The sequence below is a fragment of the Gallinula chloropus genome, assembly GCF_964237585.1.
Source record: "Gallinula chloropus genome assembly, chromosome: 3".
NCBI lineage: Eukaryota > Metazoa > Chordata > Aves > Gruiformes > Rallidae > Gallinula > Gallinula chloropus.
The window spans coordinates 30,688,668-30,712,246 of NC_140087.1; the positions used below are offsets into that span (position 1 = coordinate 30,688,668).

General features: G+C 38.2%; 1 protein-coding gene across 5 annotated transcripts in view; it reads left to right on the forward strand.

Moving 5' to 3' along the window:
• The window catches only part of SYNE1 (spectrin repeat containing nuclear envelope protein 1), a gene marked incomplete at its 5' end in the record, with an annotated part of 299,290 nt that overhangs the window by 176,127 nt on the left and 99,584 nt on the right, over positions 1–23,579 (forward strand). For 4 of the 5 annotated variants that reach the window (XM_084262132.1, XM_084262133.1, XM_084262136.1 and 1 more), the window contains 14 exons: positions 671–2,831; positions 3,211–3,548; positions 4,203–4,347; positions 5,333–5,551; positions 6,386–6,648; positions 7,788–7,953; positions 8,563–8,718; positions 8,930–9,082; positions 10,094–10,276; positions 11,806–11,943; positions 13,273–13,458; positions 15,802–15,924; positions 19,458–19,640; positions 20,899–21,042. In XM_084262132.1, the coding sequence (XP_084118258.1) occupies positions 671–2,831; positions 3,211–3,548; positions 4,203–4,347; positions 5,333–5,551; positions 6,386–6,648; positions 7,788–7,953; positions 8,563–8,718; positions 8,930–9,082; positions 10,094–10,276; positions 11,806–11,943; positions 13,273–13,458; positions 15,802–15,924; positions 19,458–19,640; positions 20,899–21,042 (4,558 nt within the window). Of the gene's footprint in view, positions 1–670; positions 2,832–3,210; positions 3,549–4,202; positions 4,348–5,332; positions 5,552–6,385; positions 6,649–7,787; positions 7,954–8,562; positions 8,719–8,929; positions 9,083–10,093; positions 10,277–11,805; positions 11,944–13,272; positions 13,459–15,801; positions 15,925–19,457; positions 19,645–20,898; positions 21,043–23,579 lie in introns of all 5 variants that reach the window. The other variant, XM_084262135.1, reaches the window with a different exon arrangement.

The window sequence follows — 23,579 nt, forward strand, 5'->3', positions numbered from 1 at the left end:
CACTAAAAATCCCCTTTTCCATGCTTGATTTAAAAGCAAGCCTCACTTATTAAATATAGGACAATTACTTATACTGAAATAAAGAGAATTTGAGAAGCCAGATCTTCGGTGTTTGTCTTTAAGGCAAGTACTGATCACACCCATCTCAGGATACAGCATTTTCTGGTATTTCAAAACTTTTTACTATTTTATTTGAACTTTTTTTTGTTATTACTGTGTTTTTCATTGTGATATTGTGTTTTATATATTAGACTGTTATGTAAAAGCTTAGTTGCTGCAGTGAAATTATTGCAGTTGCTTTGTTTAGCAGAAACACACCAGGTGTGTAAAATTGTGAGAACCTATTACTGCTGCCATCACTGTCGTGGAATAATATTCACTTCAACCTTAGAACTTCTTGTTTATACAAACAATGTAACCAGTAGGGTCTGTAGCATTTGTGTTCATATGGCCTGGTGACTGTATTGTGGACGAAATGAGGGGGAATACAAACAAACTCTTAAGATAATATTCAAGCCAGGTATCTTCAAAAGAATCTGAAAACTGTAGGTATTTATAACATATTGAGTTTTTTATAGAGTGGGCTTATCATTCATCCTGACATTTTTTGAAAGTCTGTCCTGAGATAGGATCTAATAATTCTTTTCTGTCCTGTCCATTCTGATAACAGATCAGATGCTGAAAGCACAAACGTGCACCTTGAAGCTTTGCAAAAATTGGCACTGGCACTACAGGAAAGGAGATTTGCTCTGGAGGATTTGAAAGATCAGAAACAGAAGATGATAGAACATCTGAATCTTGATGACAAAGAATTAGTAAAGGAGCAATATGGTCATTTTGAGCAACGCTGGACTCAGCTGGAGGACCTCGTCAAAAGGAAAATTCAAGTTTCTGTTTCGACCTTAGAAGAGTTAAGTTTGGTGCATTCCAAATTTCAGGAACTAATGGAATGGGCAGAGGAGCAGCAACCTAGTATCTCAGAGGCTCTTAACCAGAGTCCTCCTCCAGATTTGGCTCAGAGTCTCCTGGTGGATCATCTTACCATTTGCAGTGAGCTTGAAGCCAAACAGCTTGTTCTGAAGACACTTGTGAAGGATGCTGACAGGGTGATGACCAACCTAGGACTCAATGAAAGGCAGGAGCTGCAGAAAGCACTTTCTGATGCACAGCACCATGTAGATTGCCTCAGTGATCTGCTTGGCCAGAGGAGAAAGCACCTGAATAAAGCACTGTCTGAAAAGACCCAGTTTCTCATGGCAGTTTTTCAGGCTACAAACCAAATTCACCAGCATGAGAAGAAGGTAACTTTTCCAGAACACATTTGTCTGTTGCCTGAAGATGTGAACAAACAGATCAGGACTTGTAAGAATGCCCAGGCTAACCTCAAGGCCTATCAAAATGAAGTCATGGGGTTGTGGGCTCAAGGAAGGGATTTAATGAAAGAAGCAACAGAACAAGAGAAGAGTGAAGTAATAGGTAAACTGCAAGAGCTACAGAATGTGTACGACACTGTTTTACAAAAGTGTAACCAGAGATTGTTAGAACTGGAGAAAAATATGGTTTCTAGGAAATACTTCAAAGAAGACCTGGATAAAGCTTGCCATTGGCTAAAACAAGGTGATATTATCACATTCCCTGAAGTCAATGTAATGAATTCAAACTCTGAACTACACAGCCATTTGGCAAAATATCAACAGATTCTTGAGCAATCTCCAGAATATGAAAATCTGTTACTTGCACTGCAAAGAGATGGACAAGAAATCCTGCCATCGCTTAATGAAGTGGATCATTCTTACCTGGATGAAAAACTTAACATTCTCCCTCAGCAATTCAGTATTGTCACTGCTCTGGCAAAGGAAAAATTATATAAGGTTCAGGAAGCAATTTATGCCAGAAAAGAGTATGTATCTCTGATTGAGTTGACAAGTAAAGCTCTGACTGAGCTAGAAGATCAGTTTATTAACACGGACAAAGCTCCAGGTGCTGTTTCAGCCAAAGAAGCCATGTCACTCCAGCAGACCTACAAAGATCTCTTAGGTGAGGTGATAAGCCTTGGTGCCGCAGTGGATGAACTCAACCAGAAGAAGGAGGCCTTTCGAAGCACTGGCCAGCCATGGCAACCAGATGAGATGTTAAAACTTGTCACGCTGTATAACAAGTTGAAGAGGCAAACAGAACAGAAAATCAGTCTGTTGGAAGACACGATAGAAGCATGTCAGGAGCATGAGAAAATGTGTATGCAGTTTGAGACACAACTAGAGGCAGTGAAGAAGGAGCAGATTAAAGTCAATGAAGAAACCCTCCCAATAGAAGAAAAGTTGAAAATATACCATTCTCTGGTGGGAAGCTTGCAAGACTCAGGAAGTCTTCTGAAGCAAATAACTGAACATCTAGAAGCCCTTTCTCCTCAGCTTGACTCATCTGCATATGAGACAACAAATCATCAAGTGCAGTCTTGGCAAGAGAAACTAAAGTCTTTGCATGCTGCCATTAGTGACACTGTGATGGACTGTGAGAACAGACTTGTGCAAAGCATAGATTTCCAGACAGAAATCTGCCGCTCAGTCGACTGGTTGAGATGGGTGAAAACAGAACTTAATGGAACAATAAGTTTGGACCTCAAACTGCAAAGCATCCAAGAAGAAATCCGAAAGGTTCAGATACATCAAGAAGAAGTGCAGTCAAGCCTGAGAATAATGAATGCACTGAGCAGTAAAGAGAAAGAAAAGTATATGAAAGCAAAGGAGCTGATACCTGCTGACCTGGAAAACACCCTTGCTGAGCTGACAGAACTAGATGGTGAAGTTCAAGAAGCTATACACGTGAGACAGGTTAGCGCACCCAAAATATCATTAGGTGAAAAAGGTGGCTGTGTGCTTTGATGTTTGTAATCATCATGAAAAGATTGATTTTAATAATCCTGTTGTTTGGTTTTTTAGTGACTTAAGTTGTGGCCTGTTGTCATGGATGATTTAGGGGGGATTGGGGATGCAGGAAAGACCTCCTTAATATGCATTGATACCTGCATGTAAAAGTGCAAACTCACTCAAAATCTTCTTCAGTGTAGTCTCTCCAGACCTGTATTTTAGATATAATTAAGGGAAAAGAAAGCAAGCATAGGGAAAATCCACTCTTGGCAGATGGTATTTTTGTTACTGTTGTGAATTTGACTTCTGTGACCCTCTATATGATTTTTCCCTTTTATTTCAGGCTACACTGAATAAATTATATAGCCTCTGCCAAAGATACTGCCAAGTGATGCAGATAACAAATGACTGGCTTGAAGATGCTCAGGAATTTCTACATTTAGCAAGAAATGGTCTTGATGTTGAGAGTTCTGAGGAGAATCTAAGGAACCACATTGAATTTTTCAACACAGAAAATCAGCTCAATAATCATTTGAAGGAATTACAGGGACTTGTGTCTGAGATAGAGCCTTTTATCCAAGCCACAGCAAGAGAGGAGCTCATGCAGAATGTAGCCGCAGTGGAGGAAAAGTCGAAAGGGACAAAGGAAGAAGCAAAAACTTGGCAAGAGCAGTTGCAAAGGTATATTAATCTTTTTAAAAAAAATATTTTCTTTCATTTTATGATCCCCCTTGTTGATGATGAAAGAAAGAGTTCAAAAAATTAATTTAAGGTTTGTAAATTGCTTGTGCTACTAATGAGAGAAGTGGATATTGGGATTCAGAGCTCTTGGATTCTGTTTTCTCCTCTGCCACTGACTGCCTAGATACATCATGCTGAGGAAGCTATGATAAAGTTGTATAAAGCTTGGAATAGTACTGAGAAGACAACTAAGAAATTACTGTCCCTTATTTCATCTGCCATAAGACCTACACAGAAACAAATTAAAAGGAAGCAGACATTTTGAACTAAAAGGAAATCTTTTTTTAACCACCATAACTACATTATTTATTCCTGGATTCTAAAAGCTTGCAATGGTTTAGAACACAACCTAGACAAAATCACTGAGGAAAAGTCAATCAGGGTAATATCAAACTGTGTCTGCAGGGCACAGCTGAAACTTGGGAGCATATGTTTCTGTGCATACTCTTTCTCAATAACCTTTGGTTTTCTTGGAAAATACTGCATAGCAACAAAACTAAGCAGCTACATTGAAAACTAGATGCAACAATATTATTGATTTTCAAATGGGTTTATATTGTATTAAATTGTTCTTTCTGGAATTATATTTTTAAGGTGTGCTTCTGAGTGGCAGGAGTACCAGTCAGCAAGACAGAAGGTTATTGAAGTGATGAATGAGGCTGAGAAAAAATTATCTGAATTCTCAGTAGCTAAAGCTGTTTCCTCTCATGAGGCAGAAGAGAAATTGCTAACACATAAGGTAGGGTCCTGAAAATTATGTGAAATCCTTTTCCTTTGGTGAGAATAAATGTATGTCATGTCAATCCCTACATGTGGCAACCTAATTTTTAGCTTTCACTTCTTTTCCTGTATCACTTAACTGTGTCATAGCACACCAAGGCATGGGTTTTTTTTGTTGCACATAGCACACATTTTATTTGTGGAATGTCTGGGACAGATATTTTTACTTGTTTTCAAGCGTAATGTCTGTCTCTGTGCCTATGACTGTAGAGAACTTGATGAAACCAAGAGGTTCCTAAAAGTCTTGGGTGTGTAAATCCCAAAATTGTGTATCCTACATTCCTATATTCTATTTCTATAATACAAACACCCATCTACATTGGATCAAATGTAATAGTTTAGCTTGGACAGAAAGGACGGGGGATTAATTTTAACTTTTGTTTAGTCTAAAAGAAAAAGATGTAACTTAAAACAACTACTTTCTCCTCTAGCATTTATGGTGCTAATCAATTGCCTAAATATAGGTAGGTAGTGACAGTCCACACTTCCTGCCTGGTTTCCAGCTGTGTCTCTGTAAAGGCAAAAATCTCCTGTAAGAGTAATGTCATGTCTGCCAGCTTCATGAGAAAATTCTGATACTCCTGGACATCTAAAATGGCATTACAGATGATCATCGTCTTTAGACTTTATAATAGAAATCAGTCTTTGCTAGGAGAATGGTCATGAATACTCATTTACATCCCTTTTAAAGTGCTAACAAGGAAGATAAAAATCTGATTACACCAGATTGCTGCTGCTTCCACAGTGTTTGCACTTTGGACCAGGTCTTTCAAGTATCTGTAGCTAATATGAAAAATAAAGTGAGACCGAAGCACATCATGCGAAGTAGGATGCCTCCTCTTTGTCGTCAGTGGCTGAGAGTCGCTCATCTGCCTGCAAGTGTGTTGAATAGTTAGGAGTTGTGTTGGGAAAGAGAATAACAGTGCTTGTTTTTGTTTTTTCAGACTCTTGTGTCAGTAGTGAATTCTTTCAAGGAGAAGATCACAGCCCTAGAAGAAAAGGCTTCACAGCTGGAAAAAGTCAGCAATGATGCCAGTAAGGCAACTATAAGTAGATCCATGACAACTGTTTGGCAGCGCTGGACACGGCTCCGGAATGTAGCCGAAGAACAAGAGAAAATTTTGGAAGATGCACTGCAGGAATGGAAGGGTTTTAATGATAAGGTAACTTCTAGTCTTGGTAAATTCCCCCTTTTAACCGTACATAGGTTTTCACTCGTTACACTGCCTTATTAATCATCTTATGATAGAAAAAGTAGATAGCAGGAATAACTGTTTTTTCTCAGGTCACTAGGGGAAAACAAAACTATGGAAGATGTAAGTTTAGAAGTACTGCCTTCAAGCCGCCTTCTATATGCATACATGTGTACTAAATACAGAGCTGCTTTGGTTTCTGGTGGTTCTTCAGAATCTTATCCTCTATATTTCCCTTCCCCAGGTGGTCCATTCTAGATTGACAACCTCTTTTTTTTCTTCTCCTGAAGAGTATGAAGTTGCTATGTCTAAGTTTATGCAGTGATACTATTGCCTATCATTGCTCACTGATCACGTGTCTCTTCTTTATCCTTATATCATACCTGCCTCTCTTTATCTGTCATTGTCCTTTATTTTATGCTCAGATTGCAGGTTCTCTGGAAGAGGGTCATCTTTCTGTTAAACATATGACTTGTGCCAAATATGGGTCTGCCCTGGGGTAGTCATCTAAATCCTATGGCAAGAAAGATAATAAATGCTAAAAAAATATGACAAAATGTCCCTTAGCAAGGACTAGGCCACTATGAAGAGCTAGGACTAGCAGGATAGATCTAGCACATTAAAGCACAGATTTAGACTTGCTGTAGAGCCTGCTGCACAAGCCCTATGCCACAAATGTTTTACACCATCTAAATGTACAGTGCTGGGTTTAGCACCTTTTCGGTATCAGTTGTACCAAAAAGGTACCAGGCTTCTTTTAATATCACTTGTTTTAATATCATAAGACTGCATCTCTTCCCATAGATTGAGAAAGCTACCATAGCGATAGACCAATTACAAGGTCGCTTACCAGAAAGCTCAGTGGAAAAGGCATCCAAGACAGAGCTTCTGGAACTCCTGGATTACCACAGCAATTTCCTTCTGGAGGTGGAGCACCATCTGTCATCTTTGAGCCTGCTCAAACAGCATGCTGTCAGCATGCTTCAGGATGTGGAAATAAAACCACCAGCTCAGGAGGAACTACCAGTCATGCAAGAAGTCAAAGCAATGCAAGATCGATGCCATAAGTAAGGCCATATTTTAAAAGCTTCACTAGAATACTATACCTTACAATTCATTAACAAGAGTTCATGTTTTATCATTAACAATGTCTAGAATTAAAATAAATATTAGTTAATATATTTAAAATAAGCATCAGTTCAATTTTGAATTATCTTTAATTAATGTTGAAATACTTTTTTTATCTGAAGTTTAGATTATCATTTTTTTCCCCTGTTGGAAGTACTAAGGTACTGAAAGTAGGTATCCTATAAAATGTAATGCACATGCAAAAAAAACCCTATTTTAACATTTCAGCTTGTGGTTATATGAATTTTTATCAAAATCTAAAATGTTTCCCTGGCATGTATAAAGAAGGAAGTGTTATAGCTAAGTTTCAGGACTCATATCCACCTCATAACTGCACTAAGATACCATTAACTGGATCTCCACAGTCAGAAGACGGAGAGACAGAAAGAATGAGGAAAAACTGTAAACCCTGCACCTAGCTTGTGGAAATACATTAGGGGCATGCCCAACTGATTACAGTAGAATAGCAATCAGGAAAGCATGGAAATTCTGTCATGGTTGAACTGTGGAAATAGGACCCTGGATCAAAACTGGTGCTCAGATGTTTGATCCATGCCTTATGCTAGCTATTCTGCCAATGCAAATACTATCAAAGAGGGGTGGAATTTGTCTCACATTATTTTATTATACATCTCCATATCTGAATTGGTCAATTCTCACTGGTTAGTGGAGAGAAATAGACAGAAAGGTGCAGTTTTTCTGACCTATTTTAGAAGTTTCTTTTAGAATTATGATGAATCATCCTAAATCATGCCCTAGAATTGCCTGCTTTGTCCACTTGACAATATTGGCAGTCTGTGGTGATGAGCTTGGGTGAAGGCATCTGTGCTGTAAACATTTGCATTTCTCAAAAGAATTGTGTGTTCAATGTCAAAATACCTAAAACTGCTAATTAAAAGGAATTTAATTAAGAGGAACTGGAATAAGCATGAGAAATGTAAGTGTGCTGTGTTAGTAGTCTGTTGCTATCAATCTTTATCTTTCATTATCAATCATTATTCAACATTTTTTTACAAAGCAGTGGTTTGAGACATTGCTTAATTGTTCACAAATAATTAGTGTTTCTTTGTTTCCAAAGTATGCAACAGAAAGTAAAAAAAGGCATGAAAATGGTGAAACAGGAGCTGAAGGAGCGTGAGGAGGTTGAAGCAGAGATTAATAGTGTGAAGTCCTGGATCCAGGAAACAAAAGAATATTTATTAAGCCCTGATGTAGAAGTGGATACTCAGCTTCAGGAGTTGCAGGTATATCGAATGTGTCAATTTCTAAATAACAATATTTATCTTTGTTGCAATCAGCTAGTGAATGTTAATCAGCTCAAAACCACCATGAATTCAAATTATTCAAATATTCATTAGTTTTGGAGTAAGCCACTAGACAGATTCATAAAACATGAAGTAGCTGATGGGCTGAAGGACCTTATTGTAAAGATCTTTGAGATGTATTTAAATATTTGCATTTATGCAATTTTATGTACTAGCATATCATTAAATATTTTTTCTCCTCTCATCTGAATATGGAGGAATTATAAAAAATGTGAATGGACATAATGTGGCACTTCATCTCAGCAATTTGGGGAAGGGAGGGAAGCAACAAAATGCAATAAATTCATTTTACTCGAGGTGCTGAAAACTTGATATTTTCTATATACACGTGGTCACACAGGAACAGAGAAGTGGAAAATCATAAATAAGAATCCAGGGAATCCCAAGAAAAAATGTCTTTTTTATGAAGTAATTGAAAATTTGAAAGCCATTTGCTTTGTCACAAGGGGCATTTGATCTCTGCATTTGCTAAGTTTCCACAAACAGGTTTTTCCCTTATTCTTAACAATACTGTTTTTCTGTCATTAGTCTCTCCTTGGTGAAGTAGCCACTCATCGCCAGGCTGTTGAAAAAATGGCTGAACAACAACAGAATAAGTACTTGGGGCTTTACACCATTTTGCCTTCTGAACTGTCTCTTCATTTAGCAGAAGTTGGGCTGGCCCTTGTGACTGTACAGGATCAGGTAAAGCATAGCAGATAAAGTCATTACAGATACCTAGCCCCTCCTTATACCTGTATCTTGGTGAAATACGGTATCCAAGTGTGGTGAAACTATGACAATATAGAGGGGGTTTATTACCTTCTTCCTTTAAATTAAAGTAAGTTATTTAAAAGCTGATTTCCTTACAGGAGGAGATATTTCTGGTTACTGAATTTAATTTTTTTTTTGACAGATTCAAACCAAAGAAAGAGAAACTCAGCAAATTAAAACATTGAATCAAGAGTTTGGTCAGAAAATACAAGGGATAGCAAATGAACTAAATGCCATTCTTTCCAAACTGAAAAAGAAAACAAATGATATAGCACAAGCTAAACTTGAACAGAAGGTAAGACGAAGCTTCCCTCATTTGATTACACCATAAATTCTTCTGACTTGGGACCCTCACTTCATGCCAGTGTTGTATTTTTGAAGACTTGTATGACATTTTTTAGTGTAGTTCAGCAGCAGAATGGACAGAAATAAGGGTTGATTTGAAAAGTATGTTCTTTACAAACTAGCCCATAGAGCTCCTTGAGTGAGTTGCAGAACTTGTAGGAAGTAGCTGAGAGTAAAAGGTGGACGAAGTTATGCTGTTCCTTCTAGATAAATAAAGACTAAAACTACATTCTGGGAAAGTCTAAGAGATTTCCAGTCTGAAAACACCTTTCTTTACAGTACACTTTTACTTTCAATAAATAGAACTTTACTTACCCTGTAGTGCATGTCATATCATTTGGTGCAGTAATAAGGTAAAGTGCAACTGGTGCAGTTAAGGACTCTTGGTTCTTTTTGTAGGTTTTTGTAATGTTAGGTATGTACCACACACAAAAAATTCTTCTGCAGAGGTGGTCCAGACTGTTCCTGTGTCAAGATCAGGTTTTGAAAAAGCAAGTTTCAAATAAAAGTGAAAGTTTTTATCATGCATTAATGAATAATTCCATATTTCTGAGTTTTTAAGAGTCTATTTTAAAACAGCAACAAAACAACCCCCCTTTCCAATAAATAAAATCCTTGTCATGGCAATGTGTGCTGACTATTCATTTCAAGAACACAGTAAGATGGCCAAGAACAGTTAATGTCACTCTGAAGTGACTCAGTCTTTTGCTATGGTAGGAAAAATGGTTATCTATTTCAGCCAGGAAATCAGAGAAGAAAGAATAATGGCACACATTTTAGAGATGACCAAACATCCTGCTGTTCTGCCTTCCTGCTTAGACAAGCATTGTTGGTATCCAGCCAGATTAAAAATGGAACATAGTATGGTGACTTTGGACAGGGTGTAAAAGTTGGACTAGAAGTAATCAACCAGAAAGCTACAGCTTCCTGGATCACTGATTTTTTTTGTTTTTCTGTCTAGATCCTCGGTGAAGAATTGGACAGCTGCAATATAAAGCTGTTGGAATTAGATGCATCGGTCCAGGACTTTGCAGAGCAGAACGTACCACTGGCTAAGCAGCTGGCTAACAGGATAGGGAAGCTCACTGCTCTGCACCAACAGACCATACGGCAGGCTGAGTACAGAGCAGCCAAGCTCAGTCAGGTATGATCTCAAATAATTTCTGCTGTTTCCTTTCAGAAGCAGAAGGAGCATTCAAACTTACTCTGTTTTTTTTTTTTTTTTTTTCTTTTTTCTCCTTCCTGTAGTTATGCAAGAAGGGTTATTCCTTTGGCACACTGCCTATTATTAGTCAGGGTTTGCATCACACCTCAAAGAGAGGCACAGACAGATCAGATCAGGAAGCTGGGATAATTCTATGCTGCTGCTTTAATATCCTCTTCCTTGTTTCCTCTGGTGCCCTGAAAAGATTATAGACTTTCTCATGAACACTAGCATGCCATGAAATAGTATCTTGGACTTTTTAGGGCCTCTGTCTTATCAGTGTTATGTATACTTGCAGCATTTCAAGAAATAAATTTTTTAAAAAAAGGTTTTAGTCTAGTCACAGTCTATAAAGGATTGATATAATTTGCAGATTCAATAGAAAAGTCTAGATCATGTAGTTCTGATTGCAAATCCTGAAAATTTGCATAAACATTATTCATTAAGATGTGTCCCCTGGGGTTCAAAGTACCTGAAACTCATATATTTTTTTGCTAGTTGTTATTCTCCTAAAAAAGTCTATCTAAAAGCAAAGAAGTGGATGCAGAGCCATCGATATCCTGAAAAATTATGAGCTCTTTTTTTCTGCATGCATAAAGAAGCTTCTGTAAGGTTTGAAAAGGATAACTACTTAATAGTTATCAGCCTTGAAAAGTTGTTTTTAAAAAGGCATAAATTGCTATCAAAAATTACTAAAATTACTATTAAAGTAAGAGTTCAAAGGTATTTGGTGAAGGGATTTAACTAGCAAGATGTTTTTGTTCAGCAGCAAGAAATCCACTTCCTTTCATTAAAAATGATGCACAAGGAAACCTGCATTGTGTACAGTTCAGTCACCTAGGATTTGATTCATCCTTCATACAAGACACATGCATGAAAATCAGTGAAATTATTCCTGCTAAGCGAGAATAAAAATGAAACAAAGGAATACTTTGCTAAATAGAAACTGGATGAATCATAAAGCAGAGCTTTTTTCCTGTAATTTGAAATAAGGGCAGCATTTCTCTTTTTGGAAATATGACAGGCAGAGTGAACAAAGCAGGTCTTTAAAAAAGGTGATTTGGGGGATGACATAGAAAGAGACAGAAAAATAAGGAATGACATAAAGGAGGTTCACAGTAAGGCACAAACAGAGCAAGAAGGTATTTTAGAACTTAGGTGTGAGGCTGTAATACATGCAGGAGGCGTACCCTCCAGGGATATATTTATGGATCACTGCACTCTCCCAGTGTGACCTACATACTTATAGTGCCTTTTTTCATCTGAAACAGATATGTTTGCTGCTGCAAGCAGACTTATTTTAACTCCATAAATACAGAAAGAATTAATTTAGATTCAACCGTAAGGAAAAGTTGTTAAAATGATACCAAAGTTAAAATTAGTAAATGAAATAAAATTAATGTTATCATTCTTTAAGAGCTGTATAGAATTACATCTTAGGCTTAAGTGGACTTCTCTTTTGTTTCCAGGCTGCTTCACACTTGGAAGAATACAATGACATGTTGGAGTTTATATTGAAATGGATTGAAAAAGCAAATATCCTTGTGCATGGTAGTATAACATGGAATTCTTCCTCTCAGCTTCGTGATCAGTTTAAAGCCTACCAGGTGATTATACGTGCTATGAAATTTAAAGGGCAGTGTATAAATTATTTCCTAAGCAGTGAAGTTGTATTTCATACACCTTTTTTGCTTCCTTTCCTTGATTTAAAACAAAAGTCTTAAAATGCTACATTGCTGTTTCTTCATATCCTAAACTTGATTAATTTGTTCTGAACAGTTGTTTTGAAGACTGAAATTAAGATCTCTTGTTCAATAAAACTCCATGATTCAAAGTTGATTTCCATGTTTGCTCAAGTACATTGGCTTCATAGTAGTGTTTGACCGAATAGTGTGTCTGTACACTGTAGTTCTGTCACACGGAGTACCTTGTTGCAGATAGTATTACTCTAAAATTTTTAGTTAACCAGATTTTTCCATTTGGGTGTTTTTTTCTTTCTCCTGTACACTAAATTAGAGTAGCCTTTGATCTTGTCCGGTGAGTTTCACACCAGATGTTCTCAGATTGCTACCCAGTGGATGAGTTTGCTCCTGAACGCCTCACATTAGTGATTTCCTGTCTTTCTGACAGTGCAGTTTGTTCATACGTGTCTCTGTGTGGAATGTATCAATGTGGGATCAGTGGAGAAGGAGTTTGATAAGGTTCAATCTTACCCAGTTTTATATGACCATGTGATGTCAAAGCATCGTCAGCTGATCATGTCTCACTAATGCTGAAGTAATACTGCATTAATTATGGTTTTATATATATATATGTTAGCTAACTGTCAGCTGCATTGACTTATATTGGGGCAAGTAATATGTTATGCTTTCTTATTCTGAATAGAAACCTCCAGGCAACTTTATTCTGAGGATAGCCGGGAGATAGCATTTCTGGTTTGTTTTTGCTGTGGCTTTTTTCCCACTTCAAACATTGATGGCGATACAGGCTGAAGCAATATCATCCCACAGAACACTTTGGTAGCCACATTTTAGGCAGCATTGATGACTACTGCCCTGCCACAACACTTCACCCAAGTGTTTTCTGCTGTTTCCTATTAGGTACATCAGGTCTCCAGAACAAATCTTATCCATAGATTGTGTATATTACATTTTTACAGGCAGGTGTGTATAGATAGCAAAATGCTAAAATGAATGTGTTGGTAAGTATAGCTACTGAAGCTTCCTGACTTTTGTTTCCTAGTCTCCATAACCTGAAGTGCTTCAGCATGTGTTCAGAATTAAGCATATTGTCTGAGTCTTATAGGAAATCAGTAGAACTTAATTATATGTTTATAGATTTGCACAGTCTGAGGAGCTTGCGGAATAGGAATATGCTTAAAGATATGTTTAATCTGAAACTCAGCTCTGGCTTTTTTTGTTCATATCTCCATCTAGACTATGCTTGATGAGTCTGGAGAGATTCATGGTGATCTTGAGGCCATGAGTGAGAGGATTGAGTATCTGGCAAGTGTATACTGTACTGAAGGAATGTCACTGCAAGTGCTGGAACTGGGGCGGCGAACAGAGGAATTACAGCAAGTTATCAAAGTGCGGCTCCCAAATCTTCAAGATGCTGCCAAGGTACATGAAAGAAGTTTTTCTAATGCTAGCTGACAGCAAAAGTGGTATGTGCATCATGTTTCTGAGGCTATTAGTAGTGCCGATTATCTGTGGTCTATAAAGGGCATGATCATGTTGTCTAAAGTTAGGTATCTTGTACCATTTGAGATCCTCTCTTCAGGTGCTGTTCCAGACAGGGACAAGAGTCCTGGAGATGCTCTCATATCTGCCATTCTGAATGGCTCTATTTGGCATCATGGAGTATACCAAATGGCATGGAACACCTATGTACAGATACTTGAAAAGTGGTTGGCATTTACACTGTTCCATTTCCTTTATCTTTCTCTTAAAAGACACCTAAAGCGTGCTGTCTTTTAGTTCAGATCAGCAGCAATTGGATCAAGCAAGGATTCCATAATGTAGGACTTGCCTCTCCAAGGGAGAGCAGTGTAAAGAATGAATGTGCTTTTTCATGTCCCTGATATTTCTGTACAGCTCTTCCATGTGGGTATATTTTTAACGTAATTCTGCATTATGCCTATGCAATCCTTGAGGGCATGGAAAACTAGCACAAGACACAGGGAAAGGAATGTAAGTCTCTTCTCTCTTCTGCTTGCTCTTACCCTTAGGGTGAGAAAATTTTTTTCCCACTTTTTTTTTTTAAATTGATGCAATAATTCTGAAAAAAAATGAATATTGGAATGGTATAGCTAGTATATTTGTAGGGATTCTTCACTGTCACCTGCTACCATTACACACTACTAAATGGGAAAACTAAGGTAACTAAGACAACAGGCTGTCATTGATTGTAAAGATAATTGCAGCTAAAGTGAAAACAGTCCTTCTCCACATTTGACTCTTATTTCACACCATTTATAGGACATAGCAGAAATCGTGCAGCTGCAGCAGCCATAACAATGTAACAGAGAGGATTTAAAGAAGATTTCTTTCCATTGCAAAAACACAAATCAGTAACCCACAGTTTATGAACTGAAGCCTCTTAGTGTTTTTGTAAATTCTTAAAAGGAAATCTAGAGATTAATAGAGCCAACAAAATTTATGAAGAAATAAAATCTCATAAAAAGTGTCAAATTTAATATGAAAGTAATAGATTTGTATACAAATGTACAATATGTCATATATCTTGACTTTGATAATGCTTCACATGATATTGTTATTAACACAGTTAATAAGCTTATCTGGTTGAGAATATGATGGCTAGATGTAAAGCTGAGTGGAAAACTTACCTGGTATGTAATTATCGGTGGTTCACAGCCCAAAAGGAGGCATACATCAAATAGGGTTTTGCAGGGTTCTCTCTTGGATCTGGTGCTATTCAATATATTCATTGATGAGTTCGATGGTAGTTTAGAGATCGCTGCTTTTGGGGTGCTTAGACAACACTAAATATACAGGGACTACCTGAAAAAAAAGTGGGCTGTTATTCAGTAGAGACAGGGGCAAATTGTTAAAATTAGAGAGGAAGAACCAGGTATGTGTTCCTCAGAATGAGGAATTACTGGCTTGATGCATGTTGTTGAAAGTTATGAAGTTGAATTATGTGGATCATGGAAAAACACGAGTGAACAATGTCACATCATTGTGAAAAAAACAAAATAGCATGCAAAAAATAAAATACATAATTGTGAGGTATGTGAAGCAGCCCTTTTGTTCTACCAATTGGTCACGTTGTGCCACTTTCATGCTTGAAGAAAGATGTGGATCTACTGTAGAAAGAACAGAGGATAGTGATGATTGTGATATGTGTATAAATTTGTAGAAAAGATGCACAACAATGGATTAGCCTAACATATGATGTATTCAGAAAGAATATCTTTTTTTCTTCATGTCTGTCATTAGTAGAGCTGTAAGTTGAGGATCGAAATGGCAACAAGAAATAACTTCATGTCAGACCACCAGAAAATAAGCTTTCTACAAAAAAAGACTACTGAATAGTGGAATATGTTGTCTGTATAGATCAATGAGAGTCCACTGCTAGTGGTCTTTAGGAGCAGACTGTAAAGATAAGAGTTACTCCCTATGTTATCACAGGAAGATGAGTATAAGGCATCTTGAGTTGCTTTCTAGACCTCAAACTTTATGAAATTAGCTTTACAAATTACATGCTGTTATTTGAGATTGAGGAAATACTTAAAATAACTGTGGCTTTGAGAGTTCTTTTCATAGACTGACTGGTATTTTGTTCTAATATTTTAAACATTTAATATTCATTGTTAAAAGTATGAATTATTTTGGACACTGTGTATAAGGGGTGTTGCTACAAAATCCAGGCAGATGTATTTATAGTGGGTTTGGGGTTTGTTGGTTTTTTCCTTATTTATCCCGGAATCAAATGTGTTACAGGACATGAAAAAATTTGAAGTTGAGCTGAGAGCCCTGCAGGCTGCTCTGGAGCAAGCTCAAGCCACACTGACCTCTCCAGAGCTTGGGCATCTGAGCTTGAAAGAGCAACTTTCTCACAGACAGGTAAATGACCAAGACCTTAAAACTAGCACTTGGGTAGTATAAATTTATGGAAAGAATAATGGATGTTGGTGAGACCCATTGTCGTGCTTCTTAGGTGGGTCATTGTTTTGCAGTCTAGCCCCAGACTAGTGCCAAGAGAATAAGGGAAGGAATGTGAAAATCATTCCCTGAAAGGGAATGGTTGAAGTATAATCCTTTATGTGTCTGTTATTTGGTTGGTGCAATTCTGAGAAATGTGCATCCAGTCCAGGTTTAATCTATATTATTATTATTAATAATAAAGCTCAGTTCTACAGTGCTTTTCATCAACTGGTTCTAAAAGTACTTCAAAAGAAAGTGTGGATTGTTATCACCATTTTACAGATAGGCATGCAAATGAGTGTGTTGCTTGCTCCCTCAGCAGTCACCTGTAAAGTTAGGAAAAAATTCAGTTTTCCTTAAGGCCAGTTCTATTTTTATATGTTTAGTTGAATTACTTCCATGAGATGTTACTGCTCTCTCTATTGCACTTGGCCTAGCATAGACATTTGTCAATTTGTTATTTTTGGTCTCAGTTTGATGACAAAAAAAATAACCCAAATTATAGCTTTCTGAGTTGCTTAAGAAATGTTTCTTGTTGCAATTTAGTGTAGATTTAACTGTCGTAGTCTGCTAGTGAAAACTAAATGTCAACAGGTCCACTTTATGATTTAAATCTGCAGAAATAAAATATGGATGAAAGGTAAATTTTCAGAGCTTTCATTTTCGATTAAAATCTACAATCTTTATTCTGGGGACTTGCAACCATATTTCAGAATATGGCATTGAAGAGCGTAAGTGAAACACAGCATCCACCATAAGAGTAAAGGAACATGGAGTTTACACTGTTGTTTATGTGTATTCTTTGTCATGGCTCTAGTAGATCTCACAGTATGACTTTCTGTTGCATGGAAAGGGGCTGTAGCCCCTGTCCGCCTGTTTCACAAGACTAGAAAGGGGGTCTTGGAGAGTGCCTCACTGGTGTGCAGCTCCCAGGGTACCTCTGGGTGCCTACTGCACAAAAAAGGTACCCTTTGACCGCAGCATGGGGCCTGCCAGAGGAGAGGCCTCACCAGTGGTGTTTGAGGAATACGTCATTATACCAAATCTCTGGTTCAGGTTATCCACCACATGTCATGAAGGCAGAGAAATGAAGAGCAAACCACAACTCTCTCATCAGTATGCACTTCAGACCTACTTAGCTATGCATATGGTATAGCGGGAGACAACCAGTCTCTGTATTCCTGTTCACCACATATGTTGTCTAGCAGATTTATATCTATTGGATTTAAAATAATTTTCTAACGTGCTAAGGGCCTTTTCATCACCTTTGCCTTTTTCTGCTTTTTGGCACTTTTTTTTTTAAATTGTTTTTCTATCTGTGAATACATTAAACTCACCAGTGAAGATAAAAAGAATGCTGGTCAAATCTATTCTCCAGTCATTGCATTTAGACCATTGTCATGCATATAAACAGACAGCTTGAATGGACATTTCGAACAGAATAGAGACTGTTAACAAAGGCATCAAACGTGTGCTTATTCAAAGGAAAAGATTTCTGTGGAGCTGTGTTTGTTTCTGTTTGATTGCCTTTTGAATTTTAAGCAATGTTTTTGGCCATGGTTTGTATTTTCAGAGGAAAGCTGTGAATGCAACAGGATTCGTTTGCTGACTTGAAAATATGCTTCTTTGTCTCAGCAGGGAATTCCACTAAGATTTTAACATTAAAATAAGTGCAAACATAAATGACTCCTCTGGTGCTTTGATTTGTGGAGGTTGTAAAGATATTTTCTTAAAATGTAATAAATGTACTTTTTTTTTTTACTTAAACACTTAGAAATATGTACTACTATGCTTTTTCATTATTTTTTTTTACTTCTATTATATGGGATTTTTGCCTACCTAATGTTTAAAAGAATTCACATTTCAGACTGAGAAACTCCAGACAAAGTGTGTCCTGATTTGTGGTGGATTGACCCTGGCTGGAGGCCAGACGCCCACCAAAGTTGCTCCAGTACTCCCCTTTTCAGCTGGACAGGGGACAAAATATATATTGAGAGACGTAGGAGTCAAGATAAGGACAGGGAGAGATCATTCCACAATTAGTGTCGCAGGCAAAACAAACTCAACACAGAATAAAGGAAAGAAAACTCTCTAATTTATGACACAGCACTGCACAGCCAGTGACAACAGTCGGACAATGAGAAGTGCGACCAGATCTTAAAGCACCTCCCCCCACTCATCCCTTCTTAGCAGACTTCACTTCAGTCAGGATTTTGCTCCCTTCTTCCCACGCCCCCTCACCCCACACACAGAGAGGGGCAGGGAACGGGAATGGGGGTTTCAGTCAGCTCCTCATGAGTTGTTTTCCTTCTTAGCCAGGGGTGGGGGTGGAGGGGGCATTCCTCACACCCTTCCCTTGCTCCAGTGTGGGGTCCCACCCATGGGAGACAGTCCTCCATGAACTTTCTCCAACGTGAGTCCTTTCCCACGGGGCTTCATCTCTTCACCAGCTGCCCCAGCGTGGGTCACTTCTATGGGGCGCAGTCATAAAATCATAGAATGTCTCTCAGTCTCTCAAGCCCAGACTTCCCCAGCTTGGTCCTCCATGGAATCAAAAGCCCCTTTGCCCTCCACACCACCCCCAGCAAACCTGCTCCGTCATGGGTCTCTCTCTCTCTCTTTCATCTCTATCTCTCTATCTCTCTCCACGGGCTGCAAGTAGTCGCAGAGGCTTGCTCCAATGCAGGTCACAGCCAAAAGTGCATGCAGTCCATCTGCTCCAGCTTGGGCCCTCTCCACGTGGTGCAGGTGGGGTCTTGTCCTTTTCCATGGGCTGTGGGGGGACACCCGCTCCACCATGGGTTTCTCCACAGGTTGCAGGGGCATCTTTCTCTCCAGCACCTGGGGCGCCTCCCCCCCCCACTTCACTGGCCTTGGTGTCTGCACAGTTTCTTACATCATCTCACTTCCTTCTCTGGTGGCAAAAAAGCTTCTGCTTGCGGTTTTTTACTTCTTAAATGGGATTCCCAGAGGCGCTGTGACCATCACTGATGGGCTCAGCCTTGGTCAGCAATGACTCTGGACTTGAGTTGGCTGGTTTTAGCAGCTTCTTACAGCAGGTACCCCTGCAGACCCCCCTTCTCCACCAGAACCCATCCACACAAAACTGCAACATTCCACCCCTCACTTCTGCAAATCACATATTTATTAAATTAAAATGCCGATCCCAACAGAAATTCCCTGCAATTATTACACTGCCCAGCTATGTTCAGTGTGTTCTGCCCATTCCCTCTTCCAATTATCATCAAATTCCTTGAACCCCACATTGGACGCTAAAAAGAACTCTGGTAGTTTTACCCTGTCTGGAGTCCAGAAAACAAAAAAAACCTAGAAAACAGATAATCAAATTTGGTTTTTTAATGCTTGAACTCCTAATTATTTTTGTTTTGCTGCATGAAATGCCCTGGGAGTACTGAAAAACTGGTTTATTGTGTCACTGACTTTGTTTCTAGCAACTATTGTCCGAAATGGAGTCGCTGAAGCCAAAAGTGCATGCAGTCCAAGTCTGTCAGAGTGGCCTGAGGATTCCTGAAGAGGTGGTTACGGGCTTGCCAATTTGCCACAGTGCCCTCCAGCTCCAGGAGGAGGCCAGCCGCCTCCAGCACACTGCCATTCAGCAGTGCAACATTATGCAGGCAAGTGCAACCCCATCCCATAAAGTACTCCATGTAACTCGAACAGTGCCATGCAAACTGTGATGAAAACTGAGAATTTCATATCTCTCTGTGTTCCTCTTTTCCATGTAGTACCATTAGGAAGTTCCCCACTAAGCTTTAGTCATTTCTGACTCTGTGGTTTTGGGAGTTTTAACATTCATGATCACACTAATTATGGATTTATGCATCAGACTCTCCTCTTGGTTCTCTCCCTGATTTTGCAGGGGGTTTTTTGTAATAGTGTTAGAATTAACTAGACAAATAGCTAATATACAATTGTATCAGGTTAATTTAATACTAAATATAATCAGTTCATTAAATTAATGTCATTAATATTAATAATATGACATCAACCACTTATAAGAATTGCATAAAATCTATTGAGTTAAATAGCTTTCTAGGTTTTTTTTCTTTTGAGAGAGAAAAGATACTTGCTTTCTGATTTTGAAGTCATTCAGCATCTATTGAATTTGCACTTTCAAGGATTAGGAAACTAGGTTTTGTTTGATTGTTTGAATTCATACCTAACCATATAAAAGGTATCTCAAAAGATGATGTCCATAAGCTCTTATTTCCTGCTATTTAGTGATTTAAAAATGCATAATGAGCTAGGGTGCAAATCCAGAGCTTCAAGATGGATAACACAAGAGACTTTTGATCAGTAAGGATATTTAATGATACTTAAGTACAAGGAAGTATACAGCATGACACAGAAAAATTTAAAAAATGGGTTAGACAAATTGATGGTGATTCTATAATAGAAAGAACTGATACTACACCAGTAGGATAATGGTCTGAATCAATCTTCATAATCCTCTACCAGTTATATTTTATGTAAAATCTAACTTTCCACTTAATAAGGAGGCTTGAAGCGAAAAAGGTGATGAAAGTGCTTTATGGTAAAATCATAAGAGTAGGCAATATTATTTTTTGGTGGGTACGTTTGTGCACAACCTTGTTTGAAACAGAATTTCTAGCTCCTTGTATTGGATATCTAAAAAAATCCTGCTGTGCAAACTTGTTTTTGTAAATAGTTAAATATACAAAGCAACTGAATTCGTTGCAGTTCACAATACTTCTGAATGGGCCTTTTACTGAGTATATTCCTGCTTTACTTATTCAGATGTAAATGCAAGACAGATGTAAGTTTACTCCACTTATGAAGGGAGATCAGTCATGCTTGGGCTGAGTAAATATTTACCTTCATGTAAACATCAATATTTTTTCCCCCCTGTAGGAAGCAGTGGTTCAGTATGAGCAATATGAGCAAGAAATGAAACATTTACAGCAAATGATAGAAAGCGCCCATCGTGAGATCCAAGACAAGCCAATAGCCACCAGCAACATCCAGGAACTCCAGGTCCAGATTTCACGTCATGAGGTAGGAGCGCCAAACTACAACAACATGAAGTCAATGGCAGCTCACTGACACAAAAAAAAATTGATAAGCAGTGGTCATAAATTAGCTGAGTAGCTTTTCAGATTTGCTCAAGTCTAGTTGAGCTGATAGACTTAATACCAGATAGGAAACACATGCTATTGGTACAGCATAGAGCATTCCTTTTTTTATTCACTTACATGTGACCTAATCTCCAGGTGATATTATGACAAATGAAAGCAATACATAGTTAAGGGACAGTTTACACAGGTATTTGACTGGGGAGTGTCCCAGAAGTCAGTGCTGAACAGATCAGTTGATCACTGCTAATTGAGTGATCCATACATATGTACCCTGAACCACTTATTTCCATCCTAGTAAAGTTTTATTAAAAAACTCCAATGGATTTGAATCACAGGAAAACCACAGTATACTTGGGGGAACACTCTGCAGTGTTCATGCCAAAGGCTTCATTTAATGTCATCGCTAGGAAGAGTTTTATCTTCTGGATTTACAGGTCCTCCCCTCAAACTCATTGATCTTCAGCACCCAAATGAGCAGGGATAATCTCTGTACAGCCTTCTCGCTGATATGGGAGCCTCTTACTCCTCTCTCTGTTCTGTGTTTCTTGGGCTAGAAAATGCACCATTGATTTCCGTGTCACTTTTGGCACCAGATGGCACCATTTCTTTACCTTTGAATTCAAAGCTATCTGCTATTGTGTACTGTAACCTAATGTTGAATGTGTTGCTCATTTTCTATCCAATTGTTACAAAAGTTACTTAGTATAAATGCAGAGCAGTTTGCTTAAAGAAACACGTGTCTTTTTAGTACTGAAATAAAATGCTACCTTCTAGAACTGCAGATGCAGGAGAGTGACTTCAGTGATACAGGGAACTATCACTTGAGGAAGGAATTAAAAATGGGGCAGCTTGAAGTTTCATCTGCATTTCAACAAGTTCAGTAGCTAAGAGTCCTTTGAAATGCTTGCAGGAAGACTGCAGCTCCTCTCTGTTGTGTGAGTCGTGATTAACTAGAATGAACAGGCTTCATACCTGCAAGCTTTCCACATTTAGGGGTAAGGGGTTTTTGAAAGACTGAGAAATGCATATTTTGGGCTCATATTATGTCTGCTAAATACCTATGGAAACACATAGCATAAAGGGTGAACCCCATATTGTTATACTACTTCAAAAGGCAAGTCTGACAAGATGCTTGTTGCATGTGTTTCATTTAAGAACGCGTCAGTTACCACATTCCCTGTTGAAGTCTGCGTGAACAAGAACTGAAAGGGCAATTTGTGATTGCTAAATTTAGAGTTAAAATAAGAGGAAGAAAGTAGAAGGAAAGTGGACCCTGACTTGTAGGAAGCGTGTATTACTACTATATATGTATATAACTAGTTACACTCTGGAAGTATCTTTGCTGAACTGTGTTTCTTTAGACTTTCAGATAAGAGTGGTTTCTTTCACTGTCACACTTTTGTCTCATTTTCTTTGTTTTCAGTTGAGAGAGGTATGTTAGATACTCAGTGCTTTGGACATTAATGCCACTAATGTTACTCCATCTCAGTAATATTGATGGAGTTAAGTGAATATGTTGAATGACAATAATTTCCCACTGAGCCCCAGAGATGTCATTCATTGAGGATTACTGAATGATTGGTACTTGCCAGACAGAGCTGATAACTATTCCACCTGCTAGGCATTAAACTTATGGCTTGATTTCATTGCAGTTTGCATTTTTATTGATCTAGCTTGTGTTTTATACTCAAGACTTTGCTTAGACTCCAGTGTAAGCACTGGAGCTCCAAGAGAGCTACTGTTATTGCTAACATGACAGGCAGTGATCAGGTACTATTGAAACCCAGGTACTGAAGTGTCATCCTCAGTATTTGTGCTGCTACCATTTCTGATTCTGTATTTCTCACTATGACTGTTTTGCACTGTGATTTTGAGGAAATGGTTGCCTGAAAATTTTGCACAAGAAAAAGAGAAATCTTTGCATTTTACCAGCCTGAAGCAGTAATCTTATTTACATTTTAAAAGATACTGTAATTATTTATTATAACACCCACTAGATCTTGCAACTTCTTTTGCTATTTTTCCTTGAAAACTTGCATTTGTTGAAGAAATACAAGCAGATGCAAAAATAAAGCAGAAATATATATTAGAATGAATAATCACTGACTTAGAAGGCAATCTTATACAAATGTTGTTTTCACTTTATAGATCAAAATTCTATGTTACTGGGCCTTTAGGGAGACAGGAGCAATAGCTTTGGCAAGAATGTGAAAATCTTCCACAATTTTTCAATTGTAATTAAAGTAATTGAAAGCTTTGAAACTGGACACCGAACTAGGCAGCAGCACAGGGTAGAAGTCCAGTCGGTTTTGAAAGTTATTTATTTCCATCTTTCTTCTCTGACTAAACTTGTGACAATGTCTTCACTATGAGGGTGGTGAGACACTGGGACAGGTTGCCCAGAAAGGTGGTGGAGGCTCCATCCCTGGACACATTCAAGGTCAGGCTTGATGAAGC